This window comes from Lucilia sericata, unplaced genomic scaffold (genome assembly GCF_015586225.1).
Source record: "Lucilia sericata isolate MDLA Ls3-8-SP2 unplaced genomic scaffold, ASM1558622v1 Contig000108F_arrow, whole genome shotgun sequence".
Classification (NCBI taxonomy): domain Eukaryota; kingdom Metazoa; phylum Arthropoda; class Insecta; order Diptera; family Calliphoridae; genus Lucilia; species Lucilia sericata.
The window spans coordinates 464,316-489,860 of NW_023994140.1; the positions used below are offsets into that span (position 1 = coordinate 464,316).

At 31.2% G+C, this 25,545-nt stretch overlaps 3 protein-coding genes across 8 annotated transcripts in view; 1 reads left to right on the plus strand and 2 right to left on the minus strand.

Moving 5' to 3' along the window:
• The window catches only part of LOC119600257 (F-box/LRR-repeat protein 16), a 110,770-nt gene that overhangs the window by 84,574 nt on the left and 651 nt on the right, over positions 1-25,545 (minus strand). The window contains exon 1 of one of the 3 annotated variants that reach the window (XM_037950374.1): positions 21,553-21,593. The exons of 1 other annotated variant lie outside the window; for it this stretch is intronic. The gene's annotated coding sequence lies outside the window, so the exon portion shown is untranslated. Of the gene's footprint in view, positions 1-13,523; positions 13,815-21,552; positions 21,594-25,545 lie in introns of those variants that run through there. One more of the 3 variants, XM_037950372.1, reaches the window with a different exon arrangement.
• On the minus strand, positions 19,060-21,669 carry LOC119600259 (molybdopterin synthase catalytic subunit-like). Of its 4 annotated transcripts, none has more exons than XM_037950376.1 (2): positions 21,549-21,669; positions 19,060-20,502 (listed from the first exon to the last, which is right to left on the minus strand). In XM_037950376.1, the coding sequence occupies exon 2, from the start codon at positions 20,352-20,354 to the stop codon at positions 19,125-19,127; it is 1,230 nt and encodes a 409-aa protein (XP_037806304.1). In that variant the 5' UTR covers positions 20,355-20,502; positions 21,549-21,669; the 3' UTR covers positions 19,060-19,124. The 4 variants fall into 4 exon arrangements, with proteins under 4 accessions (XP_037806304.1, XP_037806306.1, XP_037806307.1 ...); XM_037950378.1 differs by having other exon boundaries at positions 19,060-20,519; positions 21,549-21,639; XM_037950379.1 differs by having other exon boundaries at positions 19,060-20,513; positions 21,549-21,631.
• Positions 21,330-25,398, plus strand: LOC119600258 (general transcription factor IIE subunit 1). Its single transcript, XM_037950375.1, has 4 exons — positions 21,330-21,622; positions 23,804-24,525; positions 24,598-25,040; positions 25,110-25,398. The coding sequence occupies exons 2-4, from the start codon at positions 23,849-23,851 to the stop codon at positions 25,304-25,306; spliced, it is 1,317 nt and encodes a 438-aa protein (XP_037806303.1). The 5' UTR covers positions 21,330-21,622; positions 23,804-23,848; the 3' UTR covers positions 25,307-25,398.

Genomic DNA, 25,545 nt, shown 5'->3' on the forward strand with positions numbered 1-25,545 from the left:
TTTAAAATTACAAAAAATAGTACATTTTTTATCATTAAAACTACAGAATGAAAACTAGACTATAGACTAGACAATATACCAGATTATAGATTAGACTATAGACTAGACTATAGACTAGACTATAGACTAGACTATAGACTAGACTATAGACTAGACTATAGACTAGACTATAGACTAGACTATAGACTAGACTATAGACTAGACTATAGACTAGACTATTGACTAGACTATAGACTAGACTATAGACTAGACTATAGACTAGACTATAGACTAGACTATAGACTAGACTATATACTAGACTATAGACTAGACTATTGACTAGACTATAGACTAGACTATAGACTAGACTATAGACTAGACTATAGACTAGACTATAGACTAGACTATAGACTAGACTATGGACTAGACTATAGACTTGACTATAGACTAGACTATAGACTAGACTATAGACTAGACTATAGACTAGACTATAGACTAGACTATAGACTAGACTATAGACTAGACTATAGACTAGACTATAGACTAGACTATAGACTAGACTATAGACTAGACTATAGACTAGACTATAGACTAGACTATAGACTAGACTATAGGCTAGTCTATAGACTAGACTATAGGCTAGACTATAGACTAGACTACAGACTAGACTATAGACTAGACTATAGACTAGACTATAGACTAGACTATAGACTAGACTATAGACTAGACTATAGACTAGACTATAGACTAGACTATAGACTAGACTATAGACTAGACTATAGACTAGACTATAGACTAGACTATAGACTAGACTATAGACTAGACTATAGACTAGACTATAGACTAGACTATAGACTAGACTATAGACTAGACTATAGACTAGACTATAGACTAGACTATAGACTAGACTATAGACTAGACTATAGACTAGACTATAGACTAGACTATAGACTAGACTATAGACTAGACTATAGACTAGACTATAGACTAGACTATAGACTAGACTATAGACTAGACTATAGACTAGACTATAGACTAGACTATAGACTAGACTATAGACTAGACTATAGACTAGACTATAGACTAGACTATAGACTAGACTATAGACTAGACTATAGACTAGACTATAGACTAGACTATAGACTAGACTATAGACTAGACTATAGACTAGACTATAGACTAGACTATAGACTAGACTATAGACTAGACTATAGACTAGACTATAGACTAGACTATAGACTAGACTATAGACTAGACTATAGACTAGACTATAGACTAGACTATAGACTAGACTATAGACTAGACTATAGACTAGACTATAGACTAGACTATAGACTAGACTATAGACTAGACTATAGACTAGACTATAGACTAGACTATAGACTAGACTATAGACTAGACTATAGACTAGACTATAGACTAGACTATAGACTAGACTATAGACTAGACTATAGACTAGACTATAGACTAGCCTATAGACTAGACTATAGACTAGACTATAGACTAGCCTATAGACTAGACTATAGACTAGACTATAGACTAGACTATAGACTAGACTATAGACTAGACTATAGACTAGACTATAGACTAGACTATAGACTAGACTATAGACTAGACTATAGACTAGACTATAGACCAGACTATAGACTAGACTATAGACTAGACTATAGACTAGACTATAGACTACACTATAGACTAGACTATAGACTAGACTATAGACTACACTATAGACTAGACTATAGACTAGACTATAGAATAGACTATAGACCAGACTATATACTAGGCTATAGACTAGGCTATAGACCACACTATAGACTAGACTATAGAATAGACTATACTATATACTAGGCTATAGACTAGGCTATAGACTACTATATAGACTAGACTATATATTATACTATAGGCTAGACTATAGTAGACTTTAGACAAAACTTTACACTAGATAGACTAAACTATAGCCAAGACTACAGATTAGAATATAGTCTAGACTATAGACTAAACTATAGCCTACACTATAGACTAAACTATAGTCTAGTGTATAGTTCATATATAGAATTTTCCATGCCTGCCATAGACTACAAAATAAATTTTTTATGAATTATTACTTTAACTCAGGTGCCTGCCTGACTGCCTGTTAGTGTAGGTCATTGAACTCTGTTCTTTCTTTTCAATTTTCCACCATAGACATTTTGTTTAAATAAAATATTAGCCTGGGTGTTTAAAAAAAAGTAAATAAAAATACACTCTAATGATTTTTTTAACTGAAAAATTCCTGTTAACAGAACCTGACCAAATAAATAGCAGAGTTGTATGGAAAGAAACACCAACAAGAATCATAATTAAAGCAGGCTGCTTACTAGATGACGTCTGAGTTGAAGAGCAGTTTTTTCTTCTCCCTCTTTTGCTTTGTCGTTGTTATGGAGTGAGATGAAATGGGGAAAAGGCTAGTAACTAGTCAGGGTTGTTTACGATGGTGATGATGATGGTCATGTTTATTTTAAATGTTTCCGTTAGTTTTATAGGTTTTAATTCTTAAAGGATTTGTGGTTGTTAAAAAAAGTTTACTTCAAGAATTTTTTTCTTTTATTTACTATATGGTCAATAAAGAGGTAGTAAAATATATGAATTAAAGTTTATTTATTCAAAAAGACCTTTTTGAAAAAATTGATTAATTTTTCTTTTTTTTAGTTTTTGAAAATCTTATTCTAATATTAATTTTTCATATTAACCACTTGAAGACTTCATTAATTTCCTAAAAATTCCTATCAAAACCCACAAAAACCCATTACCTTTACCTCCAACTTTTTGACATTTGTCTTAAAGTTTATTTTTTTTAAACTTTCCCATCAATTTAACCAAATATTTGTGGCCTTAAGCAAAACTCTACTACAGCATAAATATACATATATTGCTGAATATTTTATTAAACCAAACTCACATACTCATACACCTCGTTTACTAAATCCCTCAAATATCATATTGTCAAACTTCTTAGTTACTTTTTATCCGTAAAATTTTTAAAACCTTGCTCTATCTTATCTGTGACAAACCAGAAAAAGACATTTTTTTTTGTTAGTTTAAGATAAGAACCAAAAAAATTTTAGACTGTGGCGAAAAAAAAAAATGTCATTAAAGTTGAAATAAATGTTAAGACGACATAATAAAGGTATAAAATAAAAAATGTAAATCCACAAGCAACACAACTAGCAAATGCGTTTTATGACCGAAATGTAAAAGTCTAACAGAGAAGAAGAAAAAGAAGGCGGAAAACAGCAGACGCAGCAAAAAATTTTGGGGAGTGAACAAGTAAAAGGGATTAAGGTATAATATTTTGGTTTATACCTTACACTGTAGATAATCTGTTGTCTAGACTTTAGATTTTTAAAATATAGGACAAAAGATTATATAAAATCTAGTTTGGACTTTGGTCTGGTCTATAGATCGTCTATAGTCTGGTCTATAGTCTGAACTATAGACTGTCTATAGTTAGGACTAAAGATTGTCTATAGTCTGGACTATAGATTGTCTATTACCTGAACTATAGATTGTCCATAGTCTGGACTATAGATTATCTATAGTCTGGACTATAGTTCGTCTATAGTCTGGACTATAGATTGTCTATAGTCCAGACTATAGTTTGCCTATAGTCTGAACTATAGATTGTCTATAGTCTGGACTATAGACTGTCTACAGCCTGGACTATAAATTGTCTATAGTTTGGACTATAGATTATCTATAGTCTGGACTATAGATTGTCTATAGTCTGGACTATAGATTGTCTATAATCTGGACTATAGATTGTCTATAGTGTAGTCTATAGGTTGTCTATAGTCTCGACTATAGATAGTCTATAATCTGGACTATTGATTGTCAATAATCTTGACTATAGATTGTCTATAGTGTCTATATCTGGACTAAAGATTGTCTATAATCTAGTCTATAGTTTGTCTATTGTCTGGGTTATAGATTGTCTATATTCTCGAATATAGATTGTTTATAGTCTGGACTATAGATTGTCTATAGTCTGAACTATAGTAGAGCTATAGACTGTCTATAGTCTGGACTATAGACTGGTCTAGACTGTCTATAGACTGTATATAGTCTGGACTATAGACTGTCTATAGTCTGGACTATAGACTGTCTATAGTCTGGACAATAGACTGTCTATAGTCTGGACTATAGATTATCTGTAGTCTGGACTATAGTTTGTCTATAGTCTGGACTATAGATTGTCCATAGTCTGGACTATAGATTGTCCATAGTCTGGTCTATAGATTGTCTAAAGTCTGGACTATTGATTATCTATAGTCTGGACTATAGATTGTCTATAATCTGGTCTATAATTTGGACTATAGATTGTCTATAGTTTGGACTACAGATTGTCTATATCTGGACTATAGATTGTCTATAGATTGTCTATAGTCTGGACTATAGATTGTCTATAGTCTGGACTATAGATTGTCTATAGTCTGGACTATAGATTGTCTATAGTCTGGACTATAGATTGTCTATAGTCTGGACTATAGATTGTCTATAGTCTGGACTATAGATTGTCTATAGTCTGGACTATAGATTTATCTATAGTCTGATTATATAGGACTATAGATTGTCTATAGTCTAGTCTACAGATCGTCTATAGTGTGGACTATATATTGTCTAAAGTCTGGACTATAGATTGTCTATAGTCTGTACTTTACAACGTCTATAGTCTAGACTATAAATTGTATACAGTCTGTAATCTGGACTATAGATTGTCAATATTCAGGACTATAGATTGCCTATAGTCTGAACTATATATTATCTATAGTCTGGACTATATATTGTCTTTAGTCTGGACTACAGATTTTCTATAGTCTGGACTATATATTGTCTAAAGTCTGGACTATATATTGTCTATAGTGGACTATATATTGTCTATTATCTAGAGTCTGGACCATAGATTGCGTTTAGTCTGGACTATAGATTGTCTATAGTATGTACTGTAGATTGTCTGTAGTTTGGACTACAGATTCTATGTAGTTTGGACTAAAAATGGTCTATAGTCTGGACTATAGTTTGTCTATAGTCCGGTCTATATACTGTCTATAGTCCGGTCTATATATTGTCTATATTCTGGATTAAAGGTTTAAAAATTTGTCTCTTAAACCCTTTTCTAAACCGCTTTAAATCCTTTCATAAAGTTTAACATCATTTTTGTCTTTTTTTTACAAATTTAGCTTTTCTAACAATTTTTATATTCTCTCTGTCTTTCGATTTTGTGTTAGAAACATTTCAGCGGCGGTGTCGGTAATAACAACACAACAAACAAACAAACAAAATAATAAAATAAAGAATAGACAAAATAACCCAACAACATTGTTTATATATGAATATTACACAAAACAACACACCTTTACACTAACCAACATGCACATGTTGTTTAAATGTAAATGTAAACCACTTACATACATATGTATGTATGTATGTATGTATGTAATTTTGTGTGTTTGTTAAATAAATGGAGATAAACATGAAAGGAAAGAAAATCAATAAAAGAAATTTTCAACCACGAATAATAGGCATACATATACAAAAACACTCATACCTACAACCATACAAAACTTTATAGAAAACAACACTAACAAATCGGCCAAACAGCCATGACACAGAACATTTTATTTAGGCTTAAGGCAGGATGCATATGAAAAGAAAAAAAAAACAACAAGAAAAAAAAACAATTCAATAGAAAAAAAACTTCAAACAAAACTCTCTTTTTCCCACTCCTTCTCTTTTTATAGAAAAAACCCCACACATTCCTAACCATATAAAAACTCCTACAGTTACAAACAGGAAACGGAGATATAAGAGAGAGAGACATAGAGAGAGAGAGCTAAATAACGTTAACATACTCGCTTTGATTTCACTGCATATTGATGGATGTCTATAGCTGAAAATGGGCAAGTGTGGGTATGTGTGTATAGCAAGGACTTACTTATTTACTTGCACTCGTACTCTATTAAACTACAAAAACAATAAAGTCTAAAAAGCAAGCTATTATTGTTGTTGTTGCTTTTTTCTAACTTTCATTCAAGTGTATGAGTATTTTGCGTAATTCTTTTGTTTAAAAAATGTTTATGCAAATAATGATAGAAAAATCCCTGTTTCTTGTAATGTGTCATCATCATCATCGTCAGGCTTCAGTTTAATCATCATACAACAGAGGAAACTACAAATTAGAATGATTGAAAGATAGAGAATAAACAAAAGTTTCTAATGATTAATAAAACAATTGGAAGTGTGAAGAATACAAGAAGAGAAAGTTATCATCAATAAGGGAAAAATAAATGGGTTAACATGGGTTGACATGAAAACTTACTGAGACAAAAGAAAATTTTCTTAAAGAATTTTCACGCCTTAATAAATGAAAGGAAAAGTTTAAAGGGAATTTTCTTGCATAAAAGAAAGGACACGTTTTAGTAAACATTCCAAACTTTAAACGACTTTTTAAGGAGAGATAATTAAGTCCATACTAAAGACAATGTATTATCCAGGCTACAGGCAATTTAAAGTCCAGACTACGGACAATCTATACACCAGACAATGGATAATCTCTAGTCCAGACTATAGACAATCTATAGCCCAGACTATAGCAATCTATAGTCCAGACTATAGACAAGCTATAGTCCAAACTATAGACAATCTATAGTCCAGATTATAGACATTCTGTAATCCAGGCTTTAGACAATCTATAGTCCAGACTATTGACAATATATGGTCCAGACTAAAGACAATCTATAGTCCAGACTATAGACAATTTATAGTCCAGACTATAGACAATTTATAGTCCAGACTATAGACAATCTATAGTCCAGACTATAGACAATCTATAGTCCAGACTATAGACAATCTATAGTCCAGACTATAGACAATATATAGTCCAGACTATAGACAATCAATAGTACAGACTATAGACAATCTATACACCAGACTATAGACAATCTATAGTCCAAACTATGGACAACCTATAGTCTAAACTATAGACAATCTATAGTCTTAACTATAGACAATCTATAGTCCAGATTATGGACATTCTATAATCTATATAGACAATCTATACACCAGACTATAGACAATCTACTGTCCAAACTATAGACAACCTATAGTCCAAACTATAGACAATCTACAGTCCAGATTATGGACATTCTATAATCTATATAGACAATCTATACACCAGACTATAGACAATCTAACTATAGACAACCCATAGTCTTAACTATAGACAATCTATAGTCCAGATTATGGACATTCTATAATCTATATAGACAATCTATACACCAGACTATAGACAATCTACTGTCCAAACTATAGACAACCTATAGTCCAAACTATAGACAATCTACAGTCCAGATTATGGACATTCTATAATCTATATAGACAATCTATACACCAGACTATAGACAATCTAACTATAGACAACCCATAGTCCAAACTATAGACAATCTATAGTCCAGATTATAGACATTCTGTAATCCAGACTATAGACAATCTATAGTCCAGACTATTGACAATATATGGTCCAGACTATAGACAATCTATTGTTAAGACTATAGATGATCTATAGTTTAGACTATAGCCAATCTTTAGTCCAGACTATAGACAATCTATAGTCCAGACTATAGACAATCTATAGTTCGGGTTATAGACAATCTATAGTCCAGACTATGGACAACCTGTACACCAGACTATAGTCAATCCACTGGTATATAAATAATCTGCAGTCCAGTCTATATATAGCCTGGACTACAGACAATCTATAGTCCAGGCTATAGTCAATCTGCAGACTAGATTATAGGCAATCTATAGTGCAGACTATAGATAATCTATAGTCCAGACTATAGACAATCTATAGTCCAGACTATAGCTAATCTATAGTCCAGACTATAGACAATCTATAGTCCAGACTTTAGACAATCTATAGTCCAGACTTTATACAATCTATAATCCAGGCTTTAGACAATCTATAGTTCTGGTTATAGGCAATCTATAGTCCAGACTGTGGACAGTCTATAGACCAGACTATAGTCAATCCACATACCAGTATATAGGCAATCTGTAGTAGGCTGTAGGCTGTAGACAATCTATAGTCCGGGCTACAGACTATAGATAATCTATCGTCAAGACTATAGATAATCTACAGTCAAGACTATAGACAATCTATAGTCCAGACTATAGACAATCTATAGTCCAGACTATAGACAATCTATAGTCCAGACTATAGACAATCTATAGTCCAGACTATAGACAATCTATAGTCCAGACTATAGACAATCTATAGTCCAGACTAGACAATCTATAGTCCAGACTATAGACAATCTATAGTCCAGACTATAGCCAATCTATAGTTCAGACTATAGCCAATCTATAGTCCAGACTATAGACAATCTAATGCCCAGACTTTAGACAATCTATGGATCAGACTTCAGACAATCTACAGATCAGACTATAGACAATCTGTAGACCACAAGGTCTGGTCTATAGACCAGATTTTAGACAATCTGTACTCCAGACTATTGACTATATATTGTAAAGACAATATGTAGACAATCTATAGTCCAGTCTATAGACAATTTATAGAAAATCTATATTCCAGACTATAGGCAATATAGGGTCCAGACTTTAAACAATCTGTAATCCTGACTATTGACTATATATAGTCAAGACGTCTATAGTCTTGACTATAGTCTAACCTTTACTCCAGATTATAGACAATCTATACTCCAGGCTATAGAAAATATAAAGTCTAGACTATAGACAATCCATAGACCAAACTATAGACAATCTATAGCCCAGACTATAAAGCTTATAATAAAGCTCTACAGTTGTTATTTAAATAACATGAATTCTCTAGAAAATGTATTTTATTTTTAATTTAAAAACTCAAATCCCTTTCTCCCCTCTATCTTTTATTCCTTAAATGTTAACATTAATATGTAACTTTTATAAGTGTATAATTATGGTAATTCATAATTTATTTTAATTTTCTTCTTTTCTTTTTTGTTATTTTTTGCTTATTATTATACTTATTACAAAACAAACTTGGAACTTAACAAAAGCCGTCTACAATTGGCAACAAAAATTATATAATAAAAGCAGAAAAATGAATGTGAATTATTTTGTTATAAAACTCAAAAGTAGAAAGAAGAGAAATGTTGTATGTAATTTATGTTTTATTTACATGTATTATTATATTATTCCTCATACGCCTTGTAGAACAAATGGTGATTTAAAATTTTGTTTTGGGAAAAGAAAGGTTTATGGAGTTTAAAGTCGTTTTTAAGTAAATTTAAATTCCATTTAAAGTTTTAATCTTGGAGCCTCCTAAATTCCTTTTAAAACTACAAACTTAGAACTACCAATTCCATATCACTCATACGCTCTGTTTTTTATATTTATCTGTGTTTGCAATTGTTTTTTGCTTTTGTTTTTTTTTCCTTTGTTTTTTACGTAATTATCTAGGCTCATTAGTAATGCATCGTTGACTTAAATGGGGTGTTATAGAAAAACCAAACAAACAAATAAACCTCTATTCCCACCCCTTTTAATAGGACATTAACGTTATAAAGTAGCAGCTAAGTATGCAACACAATTTTTACGCTAAAAAACTTGTTTTTTTCGTTCTCTACAGCAGGGAACATAAAAAATGCTTTATGGAAAATAGAACCAGAAATGACATCACACAAGTAAACAACGTTATTTTTCTTTGATACTCATACATAGACATTTACACATTTATTTACTCACTTAACTATTCCAAAACACATGGGTACTTTTTTATACATGAGAAAGAAAGCAAAAAACAACAAAAACACGTAAATATTATGGAAAAGCAAAATAGAAGAAAAAACACACAATAATGGCCGCAGGAAATTGAATTTAGACAAATTGTAAAGGAAAAATAATGAAATCAAATTGAAAGATTTTAAGGAAATTTAACAAAACCAAGATTTTATATTAAACATTTCGAACAAATTTCAAAAGAACAAGAACAAAACTAGAACTTGATCCGAACCAGAACAGGACTAGAACAGAACTAGTACAGAACTAGTACAGAACTAGAACAGAACTAGAACAGAACTAGAACAGAACTAGAACAGAACTAGAACAGAACTAGAACAGAACTAGAACTAGAACAGAACTAGAACAGAACTAGAACAGAACTAGAACAGAACTAGAACAGAACTAGAACAGAACTAGAACAGAACTAGAACAGAACTAGAACAGAACTAGAACAGAACTAGAACAGAACTAGAACAGAACTAGAACAGAACTAGAACTAGAACAGAACTAGAACAGAACTAGAACAGAACTAGAACAGAACTAGAACAGAACTAGAACAGAACTAGAACAGAACTAGAACAGAACTAGAACAGAACTAGAACAGAACTAGAACAGAACTAGAACAGAACTAGAACAGAACTAGAACAGAACTAGAACAGAACTAGAACAGAACTAAACAGAACTAGAACAGAACTAGAACAGAACTAGAACAGAACTAGAACAGAACTAGAACAGAACTAGAACAGAACTAGAACAGAACTAGAACAAACTAGAACAGAACAGAACTAGAACAGAACTAGAACAGAACTAGAACAGAACTAGAACAGAACTAGAACAGAACTAGACTAGAACAGAACTAGAACAGAACTAGAACAGAACTAGAACAGAACTAGAACAGAACTAGAACAGAACTAGAACAGAACTAGAACAGAACTAGAACAGAACTAGAACAGAACTAGAACAGAACTAGAACAGAACTAGAACCAGAACTCGAACAGAACTAGAACAGAACTAGAACAGAACTTAGAACAGAACTAGAACAGAACTAGAACAGAACTAGAACAGAACTAGAACAGAACTAGAACAGAATAGAACAGAACTAGAACAGAACTAGAACAGAACTAGAACAGAACTAGAACAGAACTAGAACAGAACTAGAACAGAACTAGAACAGAACTAGAACAGAACTAGAACAGAACTAGAACAGAACTAGAACAGAACTAGAACAGAACTAGAACAGAACTAGAACAGAACTAGAACAGAACTAGAACAGAACTAGAACAGAACTAGAACAGAACTAGAACAGAACTAGAACAGAACTAGAACAGAACTAGAACAGAACTAGAACAGAACTAGAACAGAACTAGAACAGAACTAGAACAGAACTAGAACAGAACTAGAACAGAACTAGAACAGAACTAGAACAGAACTAGAACAGAACTAGAACAGAACTAGAACAGAACTAGAACAGAACTAGAACAGAACTAGAACAGAACTAGAACAGAACTAGAACAGAACTAGAACAGAACTAGAACAGAACTAGAACAGAACTAGAACAGAACTAGAACAGAACTAGAACAGAACTAGAACAGAACTAGAACAGAACTAGAACAGAACTAGAACAGAACTAGAACAGAACTAGAACAGAACTAGAACAGAACTAGAACAGAACTAGAACAGAACTAGAACAGAACTAGAACAGAACTAGAACAGAACTAGAACAGAACTAGAACAGAACTAGAACAGAACTAGAACAGAACTAGAACAGAACTAGAACAGAACTAGAACAGAACTAGAACAGAACTAGAACAGAACTAGAACAGAACTAGAACAGAACTAGAACAGAACTAGAACAGAACTAGAACAGAACTAGAACAGAACTAGAACAGAACTAGAACAGAACTAGAACAGAACTAGAACAGAACTAGAACAGAACTAGAACAGAACTAGAACAGAACTAGAACAGAACTAGAACAGAACTAGAACAGAACTAGAACAGAACTAGAACAGAACTAGAACAGAACTAGAACAGAACTAGAACAGAACTAGAACAGAACTAGAACAGAACTAGAACAGAACTAGAACAGAACTAGAACAGAACTAGAACAGAACTAGAACAGAACTAGAACAGAACTAGAACAGAACTAGAACAGAACTAGAACAGAACTAGAACAGAACTAGAACAGAACTAGAACAGAACTAGAACAGAACTAGAACAGAACTAGAACAGAACTAGAACAGAACTAGAACAGAACTAGAACAGAACTAGAACAGAACTAGAACAGAACTAGAACAGAACTAGAACAGAACTAGAACAGAACTAGAACAGAACTAGAACAGAACTAGAACAGAACTAGAACAGAACTAGAACAGAACTAGAACAGAACTAGAACAGAACTAGAACAGAACTAGAACAGAACTAGAACAGAACTAGAACAGAACTAGAACAGAACTAGACAGAACTAGAACAGAACTAGAACAGAACTAGAACAGAACTAGAACAGAACTAGAACAGAACTAGAACAGAACTAGAACAGAACTAGAACAGAACTAGAACAGAACTAGAACAGAACTAGAACAGAACTAGAACAGAACTAGAACAGAACTAGAACAGAACTAGAACAGAACTAGAACAGAACTAGAACAGAACTAGAACAGAACTAGAACAGAACTAGAACAGAACTAGAACAGAACTAGAACAGAACTAGAACAGAACTAGAACAGAACTAGAACAGAACTAGAACAGAACTAGAACAGAACTAGAACAGAACTAGAACAGAACTAGAACAGAACTAGAACAGAACTAGAACAGAACTAGAACAGAACTAGAACAGAACTAGAACAGAACTAGAACAGAACTAGAACAGAACTAGAACAGAACTAGAACAGAACTAGAACAGAACTAGAACAGAACTAGAACAGAACTAGAACAGAACTAGAACAGAACTAGAACAGAACTAGAACAGAACTAGAACAGAACTAGAACAGAACTAGAACAGAACTAGAACAGAACTAGAACAGAACTAGAACAGAACTAGAACAGAACTAGAACAGAACTAGAACAGAACTAGAACAGAACTAGAACAGAACTAGAACAGAACTAGAACAGAACTATAACAGAACTAAACAGAACTAGAACCGATCTAGAATATAACTAGAACAGTGCTAGAATTTTTTTAAGTTGTTGATTTCTTATCAAAATTTTAAATTTTTAGAAAAACTTTAAAGTGTTTTTGATTATTTTATGAAACTTTTAAATTTTATAGAAAATTTTTTGAAGAAATTTATTTTTTTTTTAAATTTTGAGGATTTTTTTTTTTTTTTTTGTAATTTTTCTATTTTTTTCTTTTATAAGAATTATTTTATTTATGTAAAAAATCTATTAAAATACTATAAAATTTAGCTTGAAAATACGCAAACATCACGTGCTAAGATGATTTGGTTAAATTTCCTTTTTTCGTTTCTTTTTTTTCTCTCACAACTTTTTTACTATTACGTCAAGTAAACTAAAAAAAATAGCAAAAACTTAGTTCTTAAATTAAAAAATAAGTTCTTTAAATAAAAGAAAATTAAGAAAATTTTCTTTAAATATAACAAAATTATACAATTATCTGTTTTTTTAACCAGAAAAAAATGGTGGAGTTTTTTGTACATTTAAAGAGAGTTTTTATTTTTCCAAATCTAGAAACAAAAATTTGTCATACAACATAAATTGGATTAATATTCACCTTGTTTTTTTGTTTGTCTAAAAAAAATATATTCCTTTAGTTTGCAAATTATTTAAACACTTTATTTATTTGAAATTTTATTAAACAAATTCTTGTTTAATTTAACAAAAATTTTCTTTTATTAAGAAATTTTATTAAATTATTTTTATATTAAAACATTTTCAGTAGTTGTTTTTCTTAAGATTTTCTATATAATCTATATATTTTTCTTTTCTAACACACAAATTTCTATTTAAATTTCTTTACGTTTTTAGCGTTTTTATAACCGAACATAACAGCGCACGACTCAAAACTGCATTTTCACAAATAATTAAAAACAATCGAAACTCTTTGCTATATCCTCCTCAGAAAAAAAATACACACTCTCACTCTCTCTCTTCATCTCTCTTTCGCCAAATAATAACAAATCTATGCTTTTACAATAACAAAAATAAAAGTATAAAAGCATAAACATGAGTAAAAGCAAGCACATCAACCGTTAGGGGGAGGATTTTGCGCACTTGTTATGTTTTTGTTTTGCTAATTTTTTCATTTACAATAACAACAATATACATATGTTATTATTAGTGTTAACAACAAAGACAAAACTCCCCCTTAACAATTAAAATTTTAACAGTAAAACTTAAACGAGAGCTTGAGAGTCAACAAAGCAAAATGGCAAAAGAGAGTGAATCAGAAGTAGAGAGAGAGAGAGCAAGTGAAATCATCATTATAAAAGGGAGAGATTTAGAGTTGTATTTTGTTGTAAATGATATCAGCTGTTTTGAAAAGAAAACTAAATTTAAAAAACTCAACGAATTAGTTCAGTTCTAGTTCTGTTCTAGTTCAGTTCTAGTTCTGTTCCAGTTCTGTTCTAGTTCTATTCTAGTTCTGTTCTAGTTCTGTTCTAGTTCTGTTCTAGTTCTGTTCTAGTTCTGTTCTAGTTCTGTTCTAGTTCTGTTCTAGTTCTGTTCTAGTTCTGTTCTAGTTCTGTTCTAGTTCTGTTCTAGTTCTGTTCTAGTTCTGTTCTAGTTCTGTTCTAGTTCTGTTCTAGTTCTGTTCTAGTTCTGTTCTAGTTCAGTTCTAGTTCTGTTCTAGTTCTGTTCTAGTTCTGTTCTAGTTCTGTTCTAGTTCTGTTCTAGTTCTGTTCTAGTTCTGTTCTAGTTCTGTTCTAGTTCTGTTCTAGTTATGTTCTAGTTCCGTTCTAGTTCTGTTCTAGTTCAGTTCTAGTTCTGTTCTAGTTCTGTTCTAGTTCTGTTCTAGTTCTGTTCTAGTTCTGTTCTAGTTCTGTTCTAGTTCTGTTCTAGTTCTGTTCTAGTTCTGTTCTAGTTCTGTTCTAGTTCTGTTCTAGTTCTGTTCTAGTTCTGTTCTAGTTCTGTTCTAGTTCTGTTCTAGTTCTGTTCTAGTTCTGTTCTAGTTCTGTTCGAGTTCTGTTCTAGTTCTGTTCTAGTTCTGCTCTAGTTCTGTTCTAGTTCTGTTCTAGTTCTGTTCTAGTTCTGTTCTAGTTCTGTTCTAGTTCTGTTCTAGTTCTGTTCTAGTTCTGTTCTAGTTCTGTTCTAGTTCTGTTCTAGTTCTGTTCTAGTTCTGTTCTAGTTCTGTTCTAGTTCTGTTCTAGTTCTGTTCTAGTTCTGTTCTAGTTCTGTTCTAGTTCTGTTCTAGTTCTGTTCTAGTTCTGTTCTAGTTCTGTTCTAGTTCTGTTCTAGTTATATTCTAGTTCTAGTTCTGTTCTAGTTCTGTTCTAGTTCTGTTCTAGTTCTGTTCTAGTTCTGTTCCAGTTATGTTCTAGTTCTGTTCTAGTTCTGTTCTAGTTCTGTTCTAGTTCTGTTCTAGTTTGGAAATTTAAAAATTTTAAAAACTTATCGAAACTTTATTTTTTTATTAATTCAACTTAAAAACCTTTAATAACTAACTATTTATAATAATTCATTCATTACTTTAACCAATAAAACTACGTTCTTCCGTTTGCTATTTTATAGGGATTTTATAAGGATTTTTCTAATTTACTCATTCACTCTGACGTCAGTAGACACAACACAATAATAAATGACATCCATCCCTCTATATAAAGAACAAACAAGAACAAAAAACACAAAAACCTAAAGAATTCTATCTAACTAAAACTAACGTAAACAAAAATACTAGAGACAACAAAAAAACAAGTAGAATTAAGGAATTATAGAAAAAGTGCAAAACAACAAGACAGTTAACGGTTTTAAAAAAGAACATTTCGTTGCGAAGGCGTTATGAATAAAGATGTGTGTTGCAGCAACACAAACACACGCCAAAACCATTCATACAAAACAACGTCATAAAGCAGAAACAAATCTAGGCTCTTGTTTTGGTCTAACTCCCTGTAGCTACCCCTTCCCCTCAACCTTCCTACCTGCCTTCCCACGCTCTCTTCATCATTAGCAAATTTTTGAATGCAGTTTAATAGCAATTGTCCTGCAATTTCTAACAAAAATTTGCTAAATTTAAAAAATTTAACTATTTTCCAAAAAAGTACTTAATCTACTACCTTTTCAAAATATAGTAATTTTTGCATTTTTAGTTAGTTATAGCCAAAATTATATTAAAAATTTCCATAAAAACATGTTTTTGTAACATTTTCAAAAAAGTACTAAATCTACTACTTTTTTAAAAAATTAAATTGTTTGCATTTTTAGCAACTTTAAGGCAAAATTAACTAAAAAATTACATAAAAACACGTTTTTGCCAATTTTTAAAAAAAGTACTAAATCTACTACCTTTTTAAAAATTTATTACTTTTGCATTTTCAGTATGTTTTAGTTAACACTACATTCAAAATGACATAAAAATCTATTTCTGGCAAGTTTTTAAAAAAGTACTTAATCTACTACTTTTTTAAAATAGCAATTTGTTTGATATTTTCAGTAATTTTATGCTTAAATTACACAAACAATAGCAATGTTTTACAAATATTTGCTAAAATTAACGATTTTAACTAATTTTAGAAAAAGTACTAAAACTACTACTTTTCTAAAAAAACATATTTTCTGTAACTTTTAGTTAAATAATATAAGCAATAACAAATTTTAACAAAAATGTATCAAAATTAACAAATTTAGCTACATTTAAAAAAGTACTAAATCTACTACTTTTTTCTAAAAGCTATTTTTTGGCATTTTCAGTATGTTTTAGCTATAATTACATTCAAAATTACATAAAAACAAGTTTTTGATAGTTTAAAAAAAAAGTACTAAATCTACTACTTTTTTAAAAACATATTTATTGCATTTTCAGTACGTTTTAGATAAAACTACATTAAAGAATATTATTTTTGACAGAAATTTGCTAAAAACGACAAAAATTAAAAAGGTACTTAATCTACTACTCTTTTAAAAAAGCAAACTTTTTGGCATTTTCAGTAGATTTTAACTATAATTACATTCGAAATAACATAAAAACTAGTTTTCAAAAAAGTACTAAATCTATTACTTTTTTTAAAAAGCAATTTTTAGCATTTTCTGTAACCTTTAGGCAAAATTACATTCAAAAAGACATAAAAACATGTTTTTGTAAACTTTTCAAAAAAGTACTAAATCTACTACCTTTTTCAAAAACCAAATTTTTGCTATTTTCTGTAATTTTTAGCCAAACTATATTAAAAATAACTTAAAAACTAGTTTTTGCTAACTTTTAAAAAAAGTACTAAATCTACTACCTTATTCAAAAACCAAATTTTTGCTATTTTCTGTAATTTTTAGCCAAAACTACATTAAAAATAACTTTAAAACTAGTTTTTGCTAAATTTAAAAAAAAAGTATTAAATCTACTACTTTTTTAAAAAAGCAAATTTTTAGCATTTTTTAGGTTTTCTCTAATATAAATTAACTAAAATTAAGAAAATTTGATATTTTTTGAAAAAGTACTAAAACTTTTAGTTAAATTTGTTGGTCTTTAAAGTTTTTTATTTTCCTTAAGCTTTTAAATTTCCAGCAATTTATGTTAAAAGCTTTCATTTAATTATAAATTTCTAAAGAAATCCTGTTGCCAACAAGTGAAAGTAAAGAAATTATAACAATTTTCTAAGAAATAACACACACCAACCCTAAAACATGTGGCAGCACCAGACATTTAGAGTGGGAGGTGAAAGATAAAGAGAGTGAAATTTTCAAAGGGGGCAGGAGTGAAAACAATAAATGAAATGAAAATTCGAAAAAACACTGGCAAAACAATTAAGTCTAATACAAAAAGCTAGAAAAAGAAAAAAACCAACATAAATATTTAAACATAAAAAGGACTCTCTCCCCAAAGGGAGTAGTATAACATATGAAGAAAGTGTAGTATACTTTTGGGCGATATGTTTAAGTAAATATGGCGTCTGTTGTGATGTTGTTTTTGATGACGTTAGGATGATGATGCTGCTGTTTGAGTAAATAAAATATTAAATGGAACATTTTGGCGTCAATGAGTCTGAGCAGCTGGGTTTTAGAGGTAAAATATAGAAGAACAAAAAAAACTTTAGAAAAAAACTTATAAATATTATATGCATGTGTTAACTTGTTACTCTCAATTCTAATGGTATTGAACTTTTTCTAATCCTACACAATAAGTAGAAGAAGAAGCAGAAAAAAACCCAAATGAAAACAAAGAAAATATGAATGAAAAGTTGAAACCAAGTTCACACCACAATTTACAAGGACTTGTTCAAACAAAAACAATCACAACAAATCCTCTTTAACGAAATTGGAAACTTTGTTTCTGTTAACAATATAAAGCTATTTTTAGCTTAATGTTGTGGGAAAATTCTAAGGAAAACTTACAACAAAAAGGGAATTTAGTTAAAATTAATAATTCAATAACTATTAAAGAATTTTACAAGTTTTTGAGCTATTTTAGTATATTTCTAATGAAAATTTATAGAAAATTTACAAATTGAACAATATTTACAAAAAGTACTAAATCTACTACTTTTTTCAAAATGCTAATTTTTCCCATTTTCCATTACTTTTAGCTAAAATTACATCGAAAATTATGTAAATGCAGGTTTTGGCAGTTTTTCAAAAAAGTACTAAATCTACTACTTTTTTAAAAAATCTAAATTTTGGCATTTTTTGTAAGTTTTATCAAAAATTACATCAAAAATTAACTAAAAACATGTTTTTAATAAGTTTTCAAAAAAGTATTAAATCTACTACTTTTTTCAAAAAGCAAATTTTTCTTACATTCAGTATGTTTTAACCAAATTTTCATTAAAAATAACCTAAAAACTTGTTTTTTGGTAAATTTTAAAAAAGTACTAAATCTACTACTTTTTTCAAAATGTAAATTTTTAACATTTTCAGCATGCTTTTTGCCAAATTTTACTAAAAATGACATAAAAACATGTTTTTGTTAAGTTTTAAAAAAGGTACTAAATCTACTACTTTTTTAAAAATCAAACTTTTTTCCATTTTCAGTATGTTTTAGCCCAAAATTCATTAAAAATAACATAAAAACGTATTTTTGGCAAGTTTTTTAAAAATGTACTAAATCTATTACATTTTTCAAAAAGAAAATGTTTGGCAATTTCATTAAAAATAACATAAAAACGTAGTTTTGGCAAGTTTTAAAAGTAATGTACTTTTATTTTTTTTATACAAGTAATTTGTTTTATATTTATTTATCTAAAATGTTGGTATTTTGATGATCCAGATCCCGTTTTTCGAAACTGTTAATGATAGTATCTATGTCAGTTACAGAATACATTTTTCTGTCATATGCCAATAAACCAGCCGGTTGTATAGTTTCATTTAGCGATTCAAGGTTATTGCTCGTCTCTCCAATTTGAGACTTTTCGACCAAAAAGTGACGATACTCAGGTGATATTGATTCCAAATAAAGTATGCGATCTTCTATGGCTTTTATACGTTGATATATATTTTTGACATTAGATTGTGGCACGTTAATGTGTTCTTCAATGTTTTCTAATCTCTCTATGATAGTTGGATATTTTAACATCATATGTTCTTCTTTTATTGAACGATGTGATGAGCACTGCTTTTGTAATTCTAACTTTTTTCTTTCAATGGGAACCATAAGCTTATCAAGTGCATTTAAATAGTCGGGGCGCATTTGCGGTCCAATATTATTCTCCACTTTTTTTACTTTCAAATGACATTTGGAATATTCCTGCTTAACAACGGTACTATTTACTCTTGCACAAGTCATTGAATTATTGTCGTTTTCATAATTTATTAGCTCTTGAGGGGAATTAACTTGTTTTTGTTGTTTGACATCGGTAAAATCCATAATATTACACAGATCGATTTCATCGCGTTTCTTTTCGACAAAACATTGGATACGTCTTTTAATTTCATTTTCACAAGCAGAAATTTGTATCAACTGACTCGGTAATGGATTAGAATCTTCAACGCTGCACATTCTTTCATCGAAAGTACTTAAATTATCACTGCCACCAAATTGATATTCGTTATTCTCTTTCCAAGTGGATTCATTTTCATCGTATAATTCTTTCTTCCAGATCGGCACACGCTTCTTAAGTTCATCTATTGCAACCTCGACTGCGTCCAATGATGTTTTACGATGTGGTGAAGAAATAGCAATGACGACACTGACCTCTCGAACTTTTACTAAACCCAAACGGTGGCATATTGCGATGTTTACTATGTCTGGCCACTGACGCCTAAGTTCCTCACAAATAAGTTCAATTTGTTTAATGGCCATTGCTTCGTAGGCTTCATACTCTACTGAACACACCCTTTTTCCCTCAAAACAATCTCGGGTCGTACCGACAAATAATGATATTGCTCCACAAGATTCAGCGGTAACGGTGTTGCTAATTTCGCCAACATTTAAAATATCGCGGGTAAGTATCAAATGATTCATTATATCCCGTTTTATCACAATCCCACAATTTTTTACTTATGAATAGGTATTATCCACCACTTATATATGGGTGGTATGATAGCAATTTCGTCACCTTCGCTTAATTGGACTCCTGAATGCAAATCGTTGTAGTAGGTTACCTTGATAGCTAGAATTAAACTTTTTCTAATCACTTCTAAGTTAAAGATCGGATGCAACAATTTTTGGAGAATTTAATTCGGACTAAGACAGTTCACGTGTTTTAGCAAAAAAAGTACATACTCGAACATTCACGGCTGTTGAGTGAACCTTCTAAATATTCTGACGATGATAACTCATATTTACAAAAAATTTAACCGACCTTGCTCAGTGCCCCGTTTCAGTAATTCTCGCATCGAGAAAATTTGTCGAAAAATTCATGATCATCTTGTGTAAAACAGGGTGAATACATGAAATTTTAATATTTCTTATTAAATGTTGAGTACAGTTTAAAAATAATCAGAGTCACACTGTTAAAAACTGGAAGACTATTATATTTTAAGTTTTTTCACGATTCGAGAAAAATACGGAAACGAGGTACACATGTAAAACTTAAAATCTACTACTATTTCAAAAAAATATATATTTTTATCATTTAGGCAGAAAATTCTATTAAAAACTAACATTATATTAACAAATTTAGCTAATTTCAACAAAAAGCACTAAATATACTACTTTTTTAAAAAAAATCCTACCTTTGCTTTGCATCCCCAATGCCTTGACAATACGATTCTTCTACTAAATTCACAATTTAACGGTTTGTCAAACTAAATGTTGAATTTCTCTTTAACCACCTCGTTCTACTAAACACAGCCTGTTTCACCTACAATTATTTCCCCAAACAACAACAGCTGTTTGTCAAACTGTAGTTTTTTTCTCATCTTGTGCTTCTTCTTGTTCGTAACCATTTTTCTTAAAATATTTGTCATGCACGACCACCCTGTCTCGCCTTTCGCATATTTTTGCGGTCGGTGTGCTTTTTTTCTTTCAAGTCTGCAAAAATATTCATAATTCTACATAATATAGCGCTAAACAAATTATAAAAACTCTCCGCCGACTAACTTTAGCCTAAGATAATGTCAAGTTCTATGAAGATTTCACATTTTCTTTACTGTTAAAGGAGAAAAAGTGCAGCAACGAAAACTGAGAAAAAATTTTCACAAAGAATCCACCAACCAACCAATAATACGACGACGACGATACCACAAGTTAGCACACAGCTACAGTAACAACACAACACTAGGCGAGAGGTAAGTAATTTTTAACAAAATAAAAACGACTGACGGCTAAAATGTCAAAATGTTCATGTTTGACACATGCTTTTTTAAACGGGTGTGTTGAATTGTAAAAAGAGTAAACAAAACAAAAAAAGTGTTTATTTTGAGTGGTGGGAAAGTTTTGTTTAGCAACATGTGTGGTGGGTTTACTTTTAACACAGAGAAAAAGAGAGAGAAAGTTACCAGATGTTGTGATTTGGGAAAAATGTTAAGTTTTTAGGCTACAGCAGCATGTTGCTGTTTGTATTGTTTAATTAATGTAAACAAAAGCGTAGGATTTTTGTTTAAATTGGGAAAGTAACGGAATATTCTAATTTTTTTTAATTTATAACAGTAGTGGAAATACTACTGTTATTTTAAGCAAAGTTACTTAAAAACATTTTTTTGGACTACTTTCTAGTCAGTAATTAAGTTTAGTCATAGTCCACTCTATTGTCCAGTCTATTGTCTAATCTATAGTTTTGTCTATAGTCTTTTCTATAGTCAAGTCTATAGTCTAGTCTATAGTCTAGTCTATAGTCTAGTCTATAGTCTAGTCTAAAGTCTAGTCTAGTCTATAGTCTATTCTATAGTCTAGTCTATAGTCTAGTCTAAAGTCTAGTCTAGTCTAGTCTAGTCTATAGTCTAGTCTATAGTCTAGTCTAGTCTATAGTCTAGTCTATAGTCTAGTCTATAGTCTAGTCTATAGTCTAGTCTATAGTCTAGTCTATAGTCTAGTCTATAGTCTAGTCTATAGTCTAGTCTATAGTCTAGTCTATAGTCTAGTCTATAGTCTAGTCTATAGTCTAGTCTATAGTCTAGTCTATAGTCTAGTCTATAGTCTAGTCTATAGTCTAGTCTATAGTCTAGTCTATAGTCTAGTCCATAGTCTAGTCTATAGTCTAGTCTATAGTCTAGTCTATAGTCTAGTCTATAGTCTAGTCTATAGTCTAGTCTATAGTCTAGTCTATAGTCTAGTCTATAGTCTAGTCTATAGTCTAGTCTATAGTCTAGTCTATAGTCTAGTCTATAGTCTAGTCTATAGTCTAGTCTATAGTCTAGTCTATAGTCTAGTCTATAGTCTAGTCTATAGTCTAGTCTATAGTCTAGTCTATAGTCTAGTCTATAGTCTAGTCTATAGTCTAGTCTATAGTCTAGTCTATAGTCTAGTCTATAGTCTAGTCTATAGTCTAGTCTATAGTCTAGTCTATAGTCTAGTCTATAGTCTAGTCTATAGTCTAGTCTATAGTCTAGTCTATAGTCTAGTCTATAGTCTAGTCTATAGTCTAGTCTATAGTCTAGTCTATAGTCTAGTCTATAGTCTAGTCTATAGTCTAGTCTATAGTCTAGTCTATAGTCTAGTCTATAGTCTAGTCTATAGTCTAGTCTATAGTCTAGTCTATAGTCTAGTCTATAGTCTAGTCTATAGTCTAGTCTATAGTCTAGTCTATAGTCTAGTCTATAGTCTAGTCTATAGTCTAGTCTATAGTCTAGTCTATAGTCTAGTCTATAGTCTAGTCTATAGTCTAGTCTATAGTCTAGTCTATAGTCTAGTCTATAGTCTAGTCTATAGTCTAGTCTATAGTCTAGTCTAGTCTAGTCTAGTCTATAGTCTAGTCTAGTCTATAGTCTATAGTCTATAGTCTAGTCTAGTCTATAGTCTAGTCTAGTCTATAGTCTAGTCTAGTCTATAGTCTAGTCTAGACTATAGTCTAGTCTATAGTCTAGTCTATAGTCTAGTCTATAGTCTAGTCAATAGTCTAGTCTATAGTCTAGTCTATAGTCTAGTCTATAGTCTAGTCTATAGTCTAGTCTATAGTCTAGTCTATAGTCTAGTCTATAGTCTAGTCTATAGTCTAGTCTATAGTCTAGTCTATAGTCTAGTCTATAGTATAGTCTATAGTCTAGTCTATAGTCTAGTTTGTAGTCTAGTTTATGGTCTATTTTATAGTTTAGGTTATAGTCTATTCTATTGTCTAGTGCATAACATAGTCTATTGTCTAGTCCATAGTCTAGTCTATAGACCAGTCTATTATCTAGTCTATTGTACAGTCTTCTCTATAGTATACTCTATAGTCTAGTCTGTATTCTAGTCTATAGTCTAATCTACTAAATTTACATAAAGTACCAAAAAGACTACATTTTTAATTAAATTTTTATCTAATTTTCTTACAGTCCCTACTTTTTCCTTGCTAAATTTCCCATTACCCTCCACACACTATGTCTTCTACACCCGCCTCCTCCACCTCGAGTGGCGAAGTTAAATATGTCACCGAAGTGCCTAGTAGTCTCAAACAATTGGCCCGCTTAGTAGTGCGTGGCTTTTACAGCATCGAGGATGCCTTAATCATCGATATGCTGGTGCGTAATCCCTGTATGAAAGAAGATGATATCGCCGAATTATTACGCTTCGAAAAGAAACAAATGCGTGCTCGAATATCCACCTTGCGTAATGATAAATTTATACAGATACGTTTAAAAATGGAAACCGGACCCGATGGTAAAGCACAAAAAGTCAATTACTATTTCATTAACTATAAAACCTTTGTTAATGTGGTTAAATATAAATTGGATTTAATGCGTAAACGTATGGAAACGGAGGAAAGAGATGCTACGAGTCGGGCTAGTTTTAAGTGTAGCAATTGTAATAAGACATTTACGGATTTGGAGGCGGATCAATTGTTTGATTTTGCTACGCAAGAGTTTCGTTGTACCTATTGTGGCAGTACCGTGGAAGAGGATAGTTCGGCTATACCGAAAAAAGACTCGCGTTTAATGTTGGCCCGTTTCAATGAACAGCTGCAGCCTTTATATGATTTACTAAGAGAGGTAGAGGGTATTAAGTTGGCGCCAGAGATCTTGGAACCTGAACCAGTTGATATTGATACCATAAGAGGGTATTTTTTTGCTAAATGTAAAGTTTTAAGAAATTTTCTTAATTTTTTGTGTATTTTCTTTTTAAAATTTAGTCTAAACAAGCCGGCCAACCAAAGAGGCGAAGGACAAATGTGGTCGGGTGAGGCCACGCGTAATCAAGGTTTCGCCGTAGAGGAAACACGTGTAGACATCAATATAGGAGGCGATGATATGCCCGAAACCGTGGCTGAACGTAAGGCCCGACCTATATGGATGACAGAGAGTACAGTTATTACCGAAGATAATGGTGATAATACCGATGCCATTCTAAATGAGGCTGCACAAAATTCCCAACAATTAGGTGGTTTGACGGGTTCGGCAACTACCTCGTCTTCGAATAGCCAGCGCAGAAAAGAACAAGAAGATATTATGGCTGTTTTGCTGCAGCATGAAAAGCAACCGGGTCAAAAAGAGAATCACATGAAAGGTCTCAAATCCAATGCAAATTCCAGTGATTCAAGTGATGATGAGAATGATATAGAAAATGCCAAAATACGTAAGTTTTCTTACGGTTAATTGCATTATTCTTATGAAATTTTCCAATTTTCTTTATTTTTCCTTTTAGCCAAAACCGATTATAATAATTTCATAAATTCCGAATCTGAGGAAGAGGCTGACGATGATGTTCCTTCCGTTTTAGTGGCCGGCCGTCCTCATCCCCTTGATCAAATCAATGATGAACTAATTGCCCAAATGTCGCAACAGGAAAAGGAAAACTATATCCATGTCTATCAGCAACACTATAGTCATATATATGATTAAATAAACTTTTTTTTTATTTATTTTTCTATTTTCAATTTTCACTAGTTAATTATGTGTAAACAATTGTATGTTTTCTTTCAACAAAAAAAAAATCGCCAACAATTTAAAAAAAGTCTTTCCTGTATTTCTTTTATATTAAAAAAACAAAACGAAAAAAGAAAACAAAACTAAATAAAAAATCAATACAATTTTTTCAAAGAAAAATCTTAATTTTTTATTAAAATAAGAAATTTTTTAAA